At 48.4% G+C, this 14,387-nt stretch overlaps 1 protein-coding gene across 1 annotated transcript in view; it reads left to right on the top strand.

Moving 5' to 3' along the window:
- Positions 1–14,387, top strand: part of FBXO36 (F-box protein 36) — a 103,686-nt gene that overhangs the window by 49,210 nt on the left and 40,089 nt on the right. Inside the window, exon 2 of the mRNA XM_002712441.5 lies at positions 7,845–7,953. Within this exon, the coding sequence (XP_002712487.2) occupies positions 7,845–7,953 (109 nt within the window). The remainder of the gene's footprint in view (positions 1–7,844; positions 7,954–14,387) is intronic.

Below are 14,387 nucleotides of genomic sequence, written 5' to 3'. Positions count from 1 at the left end.
AAAGCCAGGGAACATAGAAGATGGCCCAAGGCCTTGGGCTGCTGCACCATGTGTGAGACCCCAAAGAAGCTCCTGCCTCCTAGCTTTGGATCAGCACAGCTCTGGCCATTGCGGCCAACTGGGGAGTGAACCAACGGATGGAAGACCTCTCTCTCTCTCTCTCTCTCTCTCTCTGCCTCTCCTTCTCTCTGTGTAACTCTGACTTTCAAATAAATAAATCTTTAAAAAAAGGAAAAAAAATTGGAGAATTAAACCAGGAGAATTTCCATAGTCTGAGAAAAAAAAAAAAAAGAAGAGTTTCCAGAAACTAATCCTACAATAAAAGTCCTAGAGGTGAAGCATATATCCCAGATTAAAAGCTTTCTACGGGGGCCCTACCTAATGGATAAGGAAAGATTCATGCCTCTGCCTGCAGCACCGGCATCCCATATGGGTTCCAGTTTGTGTCCTGGCCACTCCTCTTCAGATCCAGCTCACTGCTATGACCTGGAAAGGCAGTGGAGAATGGTCCAAGTGCTTGGGACCCTATATCTGTGTGGGAGACCTGAAAGAAGCTCCTGGCTCCTGGCTTTGGATCAGCCCAACTCCAGCTGTTACAGCCATCTGGGGAGTGAATCAACAGATGGAAGTCCTGTCTCTCTGTCTCTCTCTGTCTGTAACTCTACCTCTCAAATAAATAAATAACCTCTTTTAAAAAAAGATTCATGCCAAGTATTGTTACAGGGAAGTGGCGACAATGGATTACCAAAACCACCTATGAGACCCACTTGGCTGATACCTTCCTGGGTAAAAACTGCGAGGAAAGAAGTTGACCTCTGTTCTTGTATCACGTAGAAGATTTTCCCTGTGGAGGACAGACAGCACGGAAAGAACAGTGAGCAAAACAACATTTACTTAAGTCAGAAACCTGCTGCCACAGAGTAAGGAGGACTCCAAGAGAGGAAGACCCGAGAAACTCATCAAAGTGGGCTCTTTTAAGCACAGTTTGGGGGAGGAACAGAGTAGCAGCTGACAACCAACCAGAGGACTAGCCTGCTCAGGATAAAACAAAGTCGCAGAAGGGAGGGTTAGGTGACTTGGTCTTTGTATCCTCATGTTAGAGCTAGAAACTCAGGGGGTGAGACTGGTATCTTGTCTTGCTGAAGGCAGCTTCTGGGGAGAAGCAAGCAACTTGTCCACTCTTAAAGCCTTCCCCTTTTCTCATTCCCACAGGGACCCGCCCTATCTGCCTATTAGCTCATTTACCTCCTCACAGTATCTCAAGCAAAGTCCAATCAGGAGACAGATTCTACACTGATTGTTCACCAGGGACAATGGATTCTAAAGCACTGTTAACTAATAGATGATTAACAGTTGGAAAAAAGTAAAAGAGGGCTCTAAAACTTCCCAGAACAGCAGAGGCCCAAACCAGTACCACCTGTAAGCTAGAGCGGAGTGGATAATACAGAATACAAGTACAAGGGGATCCTTCCTCTTTTCCTCCCAAACACTGAGATTCGGAACTCTGGAGAGGATGTGGCTGCCCCAGGAAGAGTAGCCTGGGTAGCCCGCTGGAGGTAAGAACTCACCGGAAAGGAAGAGTAGCGCCTGGTCTGTAGACACAGCTACCAGTGAGGAAAGCATGCCCTGAGGTACAGTTGGAGTGCCTTTGCTCTGGCCACTAGCCTTCCACACTGGACAACAGAGGGACAAAACCCAGAAAGGAACAGGGACTTGTTCCCAACAAATGTTTACCAGTTGTAGACCATTTCACAGAAATGTGTTGAAGGATGTGCTTCCCAAAACAAGGGAGTAAACCACTAAAGAAAGTCAAGTGAGATGCAAGGCAAGGAATCCCCAGGATAACAGTGATGGGATATTCTTCTTCTTCTTTTTTTTTTTTTTTTTTTTTTTTTTTTTTGACAGGCAAAGTGGACAGTGAGAGGAGAGAGAGAGAAAGGTCTTCCATTTTGTCGCTCCCCCTCTTCACGGAGGAACGACACAGGACCCTGCGCTGTTCTTTTGTGTGCTCGGCCCTCCCCGGGTTTGCTGCTGGTTCTTCCCGGGTTAGCTACCGTCCCTTCCACCTCCGTGGAAGGGCGGTTCCCCCTGCCACTTTCCCCACTTCCGCGGGGGAGCGGCACACCGCCGGCCGGCTCTCTCGGGGGCTGCACAGGTGTTCCTTCAAATAGGTGTTCCTGGTGCATGTTGTCTCTCTCCTCCTTTATAGTCCTCTTCCACCAATCCCAACTCTGCTACCCACACGCCGAGCACGCTGCTCTCCTCCAATCAGGAGCAGGATCAGCTCCTGCAGGTCATCACTCAAGTTGGCGAGAGGCAGCTGCGTAGAAGTTGTTACTCCCTTCTCAGTGCCATATTGTGGGAGAGCAGATGCATAGAATAAGTCTTAATTCGAGTAACTTAGTCTAGTCTCAGTTGCTCCCCACACATTTGCCGTTGGTTCACCCTCCAATGGCCGCCGCGGCCGGCGTGCCGCACTGATCCGAAGGCAGGAGCCAGGTGCTTCTGGTCTCCCATGGGGTGCAGGGCCCAAGGATCTGGGCCATCCTCCACTGCACTCCCGGGCCACAGCAGAGAGCTGGCCTGGAAGAGGGACAACCGGGACAGAATCCGGCACCCGGACTGGGACTAGAACCTGGAGTGCCGGTGCCGCTAGGCAGAGGATTAGCCTACTGAGCCGCGGCGCTGGCCAGTGATGGGATATTCTGAGAGAGCAGTTGTTTCACTCTACAAAGCCAATGTCTTGTCCTGCCCCCACCCCCAAGAGGTATGGCTTTCTGTGTACCAAGCATTAGCTCAGCCCTAAGCTCTACCATAAATACAGCAAGGATGGATCTCTTCTTGATTCAATCAAGGACATTGGGTAATTAGTTTTATCTTCTTGAAGACTTAACTGCTGGAGCATACTTTGTGACACATGTATTTATGTGAGTTTTAATCAGTAGTTTCCCCTTTTCAGTAAGATTCATGAAGGCATGGACTGTGCCTTTTACTTACCATTAAACTTCCAATGAATGCCCAAAACAATGCCTAATAAAGTCTAATATCTTTTCTAAAATTATGAAATTTGGATGTAGAAAGTGTTGCCTTTTGATCTGAAAGTTTGCATCTCAGCAGAGGGATCATCTCTGGGGCAGACTGGCTAGCTCTGCAGCTAGATCTCTATGTGATGTGACCGTCTGTGGAGAACGGACAGGCCACAGACCAGGCTGCAATCCTGGGTCCTAAAGATTGGCAGTGTATGTCCATCAGGGGTAGATGTCTGTTTACTGAGGCCATATGGGGAAAGGAGGTACCTCTCCTGTGTGCTTATTCTTCTGGTACATGTGCAGGAACACGTGTGAACTAGGATTCTGAGATAATTTACCATGAGAAGTACAGGAAGGCTGATATACATGGCAGCCTTGCCTCATAGCCTTTTCTTGCAGGCAAGATCCGTGGGAGGCCAGATTATCAGCAGATGGCTTGCAGAGCAGGCAAGCAAAGTTCATCCCTGTCAAAAAGTCTCCAAAGAAACCGGATAGTGAACAGTTTTGAAAAATAGAATGGGGGGAAGTGAACAAGCCAACGTCAAGGCTTACTATACGGTCACATTCATCAAGACTGTATGGAGTTGGGAAGGCAGAGACATAAGATCAATGGAACAGACCAGGGGAGCCAGAGCTAGACTCTCTCAAAGGCACCCAGCACACTCGCGTGTTTGACAGAGGCGCAAATGCAATGAAATGTAAGGGAGGTAGGGGCTGGCGCTGTGGCGTAGTGGGTGAAGCCTCCGCCTGAAGTGCCAGCAGACCATATGGGCAACGATTCAAGTCCCGGCTCATCCACCTCCGATCCAGCTCTGCTATGGCCTGGGAAAGCAGTAGAAGTTGGCCCAAGTGCTTGGGCCCCTGCACCTGCATGGGAGACCTGAAAGAGGCTCCTGGCTCCTGGCTTCTGATTGGCTCAGCTCTGGCCATTGTGGCCATTTGGGGAGTGGATGGAATCTCTCTCTCTCTCTCTCTCTGCCTCAGCCTCTCTGTAACTCTGCCTTTCAAATAAAATAAATAAATAAATCTTTTAAAAAAATAACAGTGTCTGCTCCAGACTCCTCCTTGCCTCCACGGTGTCTACAGCTTATGAATTTGACTCTCCAGGGGCGACTGCATTTCTGAGTTGTTGAACAGAAGAAATGTTTCAAGATAGTCTTCCTGTAGTAAAAACTTGCTAATTTCAACTTCTGCCTCATCTTTCCCATTAGTGATAATGCCAGCCTCATTCCAAATGTAGATAAAATTACTGTCGTCCCAGGGTAGTTTTGATGGCTTAACACCTGAGTGTTATCGTGTTTAAGCAGAATGAGCCACATGTAGGAACATGAAGAATCATGTGTATGTGTGTGTTGTAAATTTGCACTAAAACCATATCATAATTGTTCTTAGTTTAAATACACTGTGAAGTAAGGTAAATTATCTTCATAATTCATTGCAAGAAAATGACACCTCCCTATCTTTTGCAGTGTCAGTGCTTTGTGAGCTTTGGGGTAAGCTTCAAATGTAAAAAGGCCATGTAGTTCACCCTTCAGTCCCTGCTTCTCCATTTCTGGAACTATACAGATAACAAAATCCTCCATCACCTACTATAAGATCTAATTTCATAAGCTCTCCATGACAGGGTATCGCAACCCAACTCAGCAGTCTCTCAATTACGATGGGTCTCAAAACAGAAATCTGATCTGGAAGAATAACTAGAGTCTGCAAAGAAAAGCAGAGACAAAACAGTGGCTGGTCCTGTGCTAAATTACAAACAGTTCCTGGACCGATACTTAGAAAGATCCAGAACGTCCCACTTAGGTATCTGGTAACCTGTCAGTCACTCTGTTCTTTCTTGAGTCACTTTCCTTTCTTTTCTTTTTCCCTCTCTTCCAGCCATTTCTTTTTATTTACAGTTTGTGTTCCATGTAAATCAATTACACACTAAGTACTTGAGAAGTTACTATGAGTCAAACCATAAGTATACAAACACAATATATAACCCAGACTGGCTGGACAGCATTCAGATAGGAGGCACAAGGAAGTGTTCATCACATGCACAGAGCTCCAGATCTGTCCAACCTGGTTGTTGCCACATAGGTCCCTTCCTTCCTTCCTTCCTTCCTTCCTTCCTTCCTTCCTTCCTTCCTTCCCTCCCTCCCTCCCTCCCTCCCTCTCTCCCTCCCTCCTTTCCTCCTTCCCCCCTTCCCTCCTTCCCTCCTTCCCTCCTTCCCTCCTTCCTCTCTTCCTCTCTTCCTTTAAGATTTATATATTTACTTGAAAGGCAGAGGCAGAGAGAGGTCTTCCATCCGCTGGTTCAATCCCCAATTGGCCGCAATGGCCAAAGCTGCGCCGATCCGAAGCCAGGAGCCAAGTGCTTCTTCTGGGTCTCCCACGTGGGTGCAGGGGCCCAAGGACTTGGGCCGTCTTCTGCTGCTTTCCCAGGCCATAGCAGAGAGCTGGATCGGAAGTGGAGAAGCCAGGACTTGAACTGGTACCCATACGGGATGCCTGCACTGCAGGTGGTGGCTTTACCAGCTACATCGCAGTGCTGGCCCCGCCATGTAGGTTTCTAAAGATGGGAAGAAATGGGGCTGGCCTTCTGACACACGGTTAAGCCACCACTGCCTGCAGTGCCCAATGCCCACCTCCCATATGAGCTCCTGGTTCAAGTTCATGCTGCGCTACTTCCACTCCAGCTCCCTGCTGATGCGCCTGGGAAAGTAGCAGAAAATGGCCTGAGTGCTTGGGCCCCTCCCCCACATGGGAGCCCTGCAAACAAAAGTTTCAAGGAATGTCATTCTTACAAGATTTTCTGTGTATCAAGGCACTTGTTAAAAATTTGCTGTGGAAGCAAGCCCACTTTTAGGCTTAAAACTATTCAGGTTATAACTATCTAAAAATACTGACAACAGAAAGCATTTCAAATATGGCTGTTCTTATCCATAGGTTTTTGTTTTTTTTTTTTTTTTTTTTTTTTTTTTTACAGGCAGAGTGGACAGTGAGAGAGAGAGACAGAGAGAAAGGTCTTCCTTTGCCGTTGGTTCACCCTCCAATGGCTGCCGCGGCCGGCGCACTGCGCTGATCCGATGGCAGGAGCCAGGTACTTCTGGTCTCCCATGGGGTGCAGGGCCCAAGTACTTGGGCCATCCTCCACTGCACTCCCTGGCCACAGCAGAGAGCTGGCCTGGAAGAGGGGCAACCGGGACAGAATCCGGCGCCCCAACCGGGACTAGAACCTGTTGTGCCTGCGCCGCAAGGCGGAGGATTAGCCTAATGAGCCGAGGCGCCGGCCATCCATAGGGTTTTTTAATTATATAAAGAGTATAAAAATTGTTGTGAGTTTAATTCAAGTGAACTTCCAGTCTTCCCTTTGCAAATATATGAATTATAGTTTGGCTTCTTTATGTATTTGCCTTTAAATATTTGTTACTTATTTTAATGGAAAGGGAAAGAGAGAGAGAGAGAGAAAGAGAGACTCCCCAAATGCCTACAGCAGCCAGGACTAGATCAGGCAGAAGCCTAGAACTCAGCCGGGGTCTCCAGTGTGTTGGCAGCAGACCTAAGTACTTGAGCCATCAGCTGCTGCCTCCCAGGCTGCACGTCAGAAGGAAGCTGGATGGGAAGCCGAGCCAGGACTCAAACCCAGGCACTCTGATAATGAGATGCAGGGGTCCCCCGTGGTGGTATCCGCTGCTGCGCTAAATGCCTACCTCACTTATATGCCTTTTATTTTTAATTTCAAAATTTGTAATTTTACCTTCAAAACAGGCTATTTTTAAAAAATTGTATGATGTACTCAACATATGCAGAAGTAAAAAGCACTTAGAAATTAGTTGAAGAACAGAGTTACTGACAAGTTACCAGTGCAGTTTTTCCCCTTGCACTCCGTTTAAATAAATCTGACTCCCTTGTTGAGTGAAAATAGGCGATGGGGAATGCCTTGGCTTTACAAGGATAAGCAAGATTGTCTCATCCATTGATTTGGAGGGTAGATTCCAGTCTACCCTGCATGTGTTAATTACTATGCAAAAGGTCAAGTATAATATCAAATCCAAAACCTCAGAGAAAAATAAGGATTCAGTCCTCGAGAGAACAGTGATAGTTTAACAATGAAAGAATCAAGGAAACTTTATCTGGAGTGTAACGGCACAGAATTAGTGCTGCTAAAACAGTACACCGAGGATTGCAGAAACACCTGAGAATTCCTTCTACATGCATGTGATAGACTCATGGGAGCTTTGCACATCACCTGTTTCATAGCTTTATGTACATTTATATATGAAGGCTTATCCATTTATTTGAAAGACAGAGAGAGGGAGAGAGAGGGAGAGAGATCTTCCTTCCACTGGTTCAGTCCCCAAATGGCTGCAACAGCCAGGGCTGGACCAGGCTGAAGACAGGAGCCTGGAGCTGCATCCAGGTCTCCCATGTGGGTGGCAGGGGCCCAAGCACTTGGGCCATCTTCTGCTGCTTTTCTAGGAGCATTCACAGGGAGCTGGGTGGGAAGTTTAGCACCTGGTTCTCAAACTGACACTCATATGGGGTTCTGGCTGCACGGCAGCAGCTTAACCTGCTGTACCACAATGCTCCCGACCTGATAGATTTTAAGATACCTCCCAGCTTGGTAACCCTAATCTCTAAGGAAACGTTTGCTGATACCCAGGTCCTCCTTCTAATTGGGTGTGAAGCCAGACTGCAAAGTTCTAGCTGCTGTTGGGTACATGGCCATGTATATGTGCAGACTACAGTGACTATTCAAATCTGCAAGCTTGCCGAGCCTGCTGGGATTGAAATCAGTTTTAATTCACATCGCCTTGTGTTCAATTACAGCTAATCTTTAGATGGTGGAGGATCTCTCTGAGGAACGAGTATCGATCAACAAAACCTGGAGAGGCTAAAGAAACCCATGAAGACTTCCTGGAGAATTCACATCTTCAAGGTAAGGGAACATTATGTACTTATTGCCATTAAGCTCCCTTTTATTTGTGATAGTTTTTTTTTTTTTTTAGGATTTATTTATTTATTTGAAAGGCAGAGAGTCTTCCATCCAATGGTTCACTCCCCAGATGGTTGCAATGGCCGGAGCTGTGCCGATTGGAACCCAGGAGCCAGGAGCTTCTTCCGGGTCTCCTACACGGGTGCAGGGCCAAGGATTTGGGCCATCTTGTACTACTTTCCCAGGCCATAGCAGAGAGCTGGATTGGAAGTGGAGCAGCAGGGACTCGAACCAGCTCCCATATGGGATGCTGGCACTGCAGGAGGTGGCTTTACCCAGTACTCCAGAGCACCAGCCCCTGTGATTGATTTTGTCAGAGAACTAGCAGCTTACCATCTTTTGAAATATTAATATTGATAGAATGTTGGATTCTTAAGTGACAAAATTGTTAATGTATCTTGAAGTTTCTTGTGGGAAGAAAGCTTAAGATTCCAGGTTAGGGGGCTGGCATTGTGGCTTAGTGGGTTAACCCACTGACTGTGGCACTGGCATCTCATCTGGGTGCCATTAATCCTGGCTCCATTTCTTCTCCTTCTCCTCCTCCTCTTCCCCCTCCCTCTCCCCTGCCCCTCCCCCCCTCCTCCTCCCTTCTTCTTCTTCTTCTTTGTCTTCTTCATCTTCTTCATTTGAAATGTAGAGTCACAGAGAGAGGAAGAGGCAGAAGGAGAGAGAGATCTTCCATTGGCTGGTTCACTCCTCAGATGGCAGCAACGGCCAGTGCTGGGTCAGGCCAAAGCTGGGAGCCAGGAGCTTCATCCAGGTCTCCTCCAAGGGTGCAGGGGCCCAACTTGTACCATCTTCTGCTGTTTTCCCAGGCTCATTAACAGGGAGCTGGATCAGAAGTGAAGCAGCCAGGACTCGAACCGGCACCCGTATGGGATGCTAGAATTGCAGGCAGCAGCTTTACCTGCGGTGCCACAGCGCTGGTCCCCAAACCCTGGAACTCTGACATGAGATGCGGGGGTTCCTAACTGCTAGGTGAACACCTGTCCTTGGGTCAAATTTGAAGTGCAATTTGACTCGCATGTGCGTTGCTTTTGTACCATCCTAGACAGGACTGTCTGCGTGTGAGGTATAAGAAAACATTTGATTGTTAAAGTGCGAGTTTCCAGTTAGAGGGCAGTTGGGACTTTCTGAGTGGGTAAGCCTAAATTTCCTTTTCCTAGGCCGTGGTCACAGATTGACTTGGGTTTCAGTTTGCTTATAGAAGAACTCAGCAGGCGGGCATTTGGCATAGCGGTTAAGATGCTGCTTGGTGTCCCACGTCAGAGATCCTGGGCTCGGGTCCTGGCTGTGCTTCTGATGCCAGCTTACTGCTAACGTGTACCCTGGGAGGCGGTGGTGACTGCTCAGTTAGCTGAGTTCTTCAGCTCCTGCCTCCTGGCTTTGGCCTAGCTCAGTTCTGGCTGTCGTGGGCGTTGGGGAGACTCAGCTCAACTGGGCAGTCACCTGGCTTCCAGGGTAACGTTAGCAGTATTCTCGCCTCAAACAACCAGACACCCACAGGACACTAGAGACATCTCAGCCTAATTACTTTAATTAATTATTTTAACCTTTCTCAACATGAAAATTTCAGACATAAAAAGGAGACAGAATGGGTTTTAACAAACTCCCATAGACACATAACACAGCTTCAACAATACTGAAAATGTGGCCAAAACCTATACTTGAAGCCATTGTTCCCCCAGGATTATTGGGAAGCAAACCTCAGTTGCTTCATCATTTCCCCTTAGGATACTTTAGGGACTCTCCTCCACTCAGCTCCTTCATAATTAATTACTTTTAACAACTTTTCCAAAACTAGAAAGTACCTAAGAGAGTCTTATTAGTTGCCATTAGAAATGTTAATATCATGTACTTTCACATGCATACTCTCATTTTATTGTTTACAATATCCTTGGGAAACAAAAGAGATTCAGAAAGGATGTGACTTCCCAGTGTCTTCCAGCTAAATACTGGCAATGCCAGGCCTAAGCAGTAATAATAAAAAAATTAAGTATGTTAATATTACTTGTAGAAGGTAGATCTTTAATAATCAACACTCTTAAATTATATTATTTAATATTATTGTATGTTATTTACTTTTTTTTTAGAGACAGCGAAAGTTTTGTTTTGTTTTCTTAAATAGGTCTGGATTGGTTGCCCCTAGTATCATACAATTACATGTACAATATCACTAACTCCTGGGATTCCTGTGTCAGAGTGCCAGTTAGAGTCCTGGCTGCTCCAGTTCTGATCCAGCTCTCTACTAATACTCCTGGAAAAGCAGCAGAGGATGGCCTGAGTACTTAAGCCTCTGCAGCCCGTGTGGAAGACTTGGATGGAGTTTTAGGCTCCTGGCTTCGGCCTAGCGTCAGCTGTTGCTGCCATATGGGGAGTAAACCAGTGTATGGAAGATCTTTCTCCCCCCATTTCTAGCACACATTTATACAATTTATTATTGACTCTAAAAGAACTATATTGAGGAAAGGCTGTCTACTTAAAAAAAAAAAGATGGATTTATTTGAAAAATAGAGTTACAGAGAGGGAGGGAGAGACAAAGAGAGAGAGCTCTTCTACTGGCTGGTTCACTCCCCAATGGTTGCAATGACTGGGACTGAGCCAGGCCAAAGCCAGGAGCCTGAAATTCTGTGCAGATCTCCCACATGGATGCAGGGGCCCAAACACTTGGGCCATCTTTCACTGCTTTCCCAGGTACGTTAGCAGTGTGCGGGATCGGAAGTGGAGCAGCCGGGACTCCAGCTGGCGCTGATTCAGGATGCTGGGCTCAAACCAGCACTCACACAGAACGCCAGCCCTCCGAAAGGATGCCAGCATTGCGGACAGTGGCTTAACCCACTGAGCTGCAATGCCGGCCCCCATCTGCTTTTACTGAATAAAGTCAGTTCCAAGGCAGGTGTTTGGCCTGGCGGTTTAGATGCTGGTTGGGAACCCCCTCCCACATTAGAGTGCCTGCTCTCAGTACTTGGCTCTGGCTCCTGACTCCAGCTTCCTGATAATAAACACCTGGGAGGCAGTAGTGATCGCTCAAGTAATTGGGTTCCTGCCATCTGTGTGGGAGACCCGGCCTGAGCCTGACTCCCAGCTTCAACCCATTTGGGGGAGTAAATCAGGCATTTGCAGGTATTTGGGGGAGTAAACCAGTGCATGGAAGCTCTCTTTATTTCTCTATATCAAATAATTTTTTTTTAATTAAAAAAAAATTAGTCCAGACATGCCTTACTTGTGGGATAGACATGTTTCGGCACCGATGGCTCTAACGAAGCTTGTATACAACATTTCATTTCTAAGTTAGGATCCATTCTGTTTTCTAACCACGGTCGTGCCTGCTCCAGGGCTGTGTGTCTAGTGAATGTTGCTGCTTCATTAACAAACCATGAAACTTTTCTGATCTAGTTCCTCAAAAACTTAGAGATACGGGGCTTGAGCTAGAGAGATTTTGGAGGCAAAGGCCAGCCATTGTCTTCCGAATGCTGATTTACCTGCCAAATCCTGGTCTGTCTCCTGAGAAGACCCTGGGAGCAGGGCAGTGTGTACATCAGCTTCGGGACAACCCCCTGAGGTTCTCCTGTTGCCGCAAGGATTAGGCAGTACAGGGGGCAGTTGCCTGCCTCCTCACTGGCTCCCCGCCAGCCTGGAGAGCAGGAGAGTTGGGGGTTCAGTCCAGGAGGTCCCAGCCTGTGGGGAGCAACCCGGACTAGACTAAGTTACTGGAATTAAGACTTATTCTATGCATCTGCTCTCCCACAATATGGCGCTGAGAAGGGAAACAGCTTCTACACAGCTGCCTCCAGTTCAACCAATAAACTGTAGGACCTGCTCCTGATTGGAGGAGAGCAGCGTACTCGGCGTGTGGGTAGCAGAGTTGGGATTGGTGGAAGAGGACTATAAAGGAGGAGAGAGACAACATGCACCAGGAACATCTATCTGAAGGAACACCTGTGCAGCCCCCGAGAGAGCCGGCCGGTGGTGTGCCGCTCCCCCGCGGAAGTGGGGAAAGTGGCAGGGGGAACCGCCCTTCCACGGAGGTGGAAGGGACGGTAGCCAACCCGGGAAGAACCAGCAGCAAACCTGGGGAGGGCCGAGCAGACGAAAGAACAGCGCAGGGTCCTGTGTCGTTCCTCCACGAAGAGGGGGAGCGACACCAGCCAGCCTTTTCCAGCAGCAGTTTTGCAGTTGCAGCCCAGGACTGCCGGTGGCCTGCGGCTGGGAGCAGCCCTGGGACCCTCGCTAAGGCCGCAGGCCCAGTTCAGCATCTCAGAGGGGAAACTGCACTGGACAGTGCTGCTGGGAGTCTGTCTTCCTCCTGGTTAGAGAATCCTGCGGAAGGACTCGCTCTCCTCTGTGGCGCAGGGGCAGTCAGGAGCCAGACAGCTAGGATTCCAGTCTCCGTGCTGCCAGCTGTGTGACTGCTGCTGACCGCCTGTCCCCGTGTGAGTCAATTTCCTCCGCCTTCACTGAGGTTAATCAGAATGACTCCATGTGGTGGTCCTGGTGAGCATTTAATGACTTGATCCATGCGTGTAATTTAGAGCCTGGTGGGATACATAATCAGCTCCCACCGTTGTCTGCTGCTGCTCCGTACTTCTGACTGGCTGGGTTCATCTCATCCCATCTCTTCTTTGTCATATTGCTAAGATCCCCGGAAGGTTTTCCCTCACGTGCTAGATCCAATCCATCAACAAAACCAGAATCTGAACCGTGGTAGGCTGCCTCCAAGACACCTACCAAAGAGCCCACCTCCCAGGACTTACGCTCCGTGCGGCCCCTCCCACACTGTATCCAGGGCCATCTGTGGTCCACACAGGGTTTGACAGAAGTAATAATGTCTCCATTTTGGGGGGAGATTTGTTTATTTTGAATGGCAGAGCAATATATACACCTCTCTCTCTCTCTCTCTCTCTCTGTTGGTGCACTCCCCCAGATGGCTGCAATGGCGAGGACTAGTACAGGCTAAAGCCTGGGACTCCATCCCATTTTTGTGCCCCCCCCCCCCAAAAAAATAGTTGAACTCCATGCATTTTCCCCCTAGTGTACATTTTACATGAACATTTTGAAATTCCCTCATATGCATGGACTTCAAAAAGTTTTTGCACCTAAATAAACTTTTAATAGATTAATAAATATTTTTTTAAAAAGGCAGAGTTACAGAGAGGCGGCGGGGGAGGGGGGTATATTCCATCTACTGGTTCACTCCCCAAATGACTGCAATGGCCAGAACTGGGCCAATCCAAGGCCAGGATCCAAGAGCTTCTTCCAGGTCTCCCATGGGGGTACAGGGGCCCAAGGACTTGGACCACCTTCTACTACTTTCCCAGGCCACAGCAGAGAGCTGGATCAGAAATGGAGCAGCCAGGATTTGACCCAGCACCCCTATGGGTGCGAACCTGCTATGCCACCGTGCCAGGCCCCACCTAAATAAACTTTTTTTTTTTTTGACAGGCACAGTGGACAGTGAGAGAGAGAGAGAGACAGAGAGAAAGGTCTTCCTTTGCTGTTGGTTCACCCTCCAATGGCCGCCGTGGCCGGCCGGCGCACCACGCTAATCCGAAGCCAGGAGCCAGGTGCTTCTCCTGGTCTCCCATGGGGTGCAGGGCCCAAGTACTTGGGCCATCCTCCACTGCACTCCCTGGCCACAGCAGAGAGCTGGCCTGGAAGAGGGTCAACCGGGACAGAATCCGGTGCCCCGACCGGGACTAGAACCTGGTGTGCTGGCGCCGCAAGGCGGAGGATTAGCCTAGTGAGCCACGGCGCCGGCCACGAATGACCTTACTTCTTAATGGCCTTGTCCTTCCGTGGTCACATCTACTCTGACTCCCCTGCCATGCTTTTCCCCTTATAAGAACCTTTGTGGTGACATTGAGCCAAGCAGGATAATCCAGGATTATGTCCCCATCTTAAGATCCTTAATTTAATTACACCTGCAGAGTCACTTTTGCCATGTGAGGTCACCTTTCCAGTCACAGGTTCTGGAGATTAGATTGTAGACATTAGGGGCAAGGGGACCATATTCTGCCTTCCAGAAATGATTTATATCATCACAGCATAAACTGCCAAATCAAAACCATTGTGTGTGGCACAGCAGGTGGAGCCACTGCCTATGACACCAGCATCTGGGCGAACACCTGGTTCAAGTCCCAGCTGCTCCATTTCCATGTGCCTGAGTAAGCAGCAGAAAATGGCCTGAGAGCTTGGGGTCCTGCCGTCTATATGGGAGACCCAGGTGGAGTCCAGATGGGTTCCAGTTCCTGCCGTCTGCCTGGCCAAACCTAGCTATTGTGGCCATGTGGGGAGTGAACCAGAGGATAGAAAATCTGTCTTTCTCTTCTCTCTAACTCTGCCTTTCAAATAAATGAGCCAATCCTTAATATTGTGGA

Source organism: Oryctolagus cuniculus, chromosome 3 (genome assembly GCF_964237555.1).
Source record: "Oryctolagus cuniculus chromosome 3, mOryCun1.1, whole genome shotgun sequence".
Classification (NCBI taxonomy): domain Eukaryota; kingdom Metazoa; phylum Chordata; class Mammalia; order Lagomorpha; family Leporidae; genus Oryctolagus; species Oryctolagus cuniculus.
The sequence above is the reverse complement of the archived record's forward strand: the minus strand, read 5'-3'. Positions and strand labels throughout refer to the sequence as shown.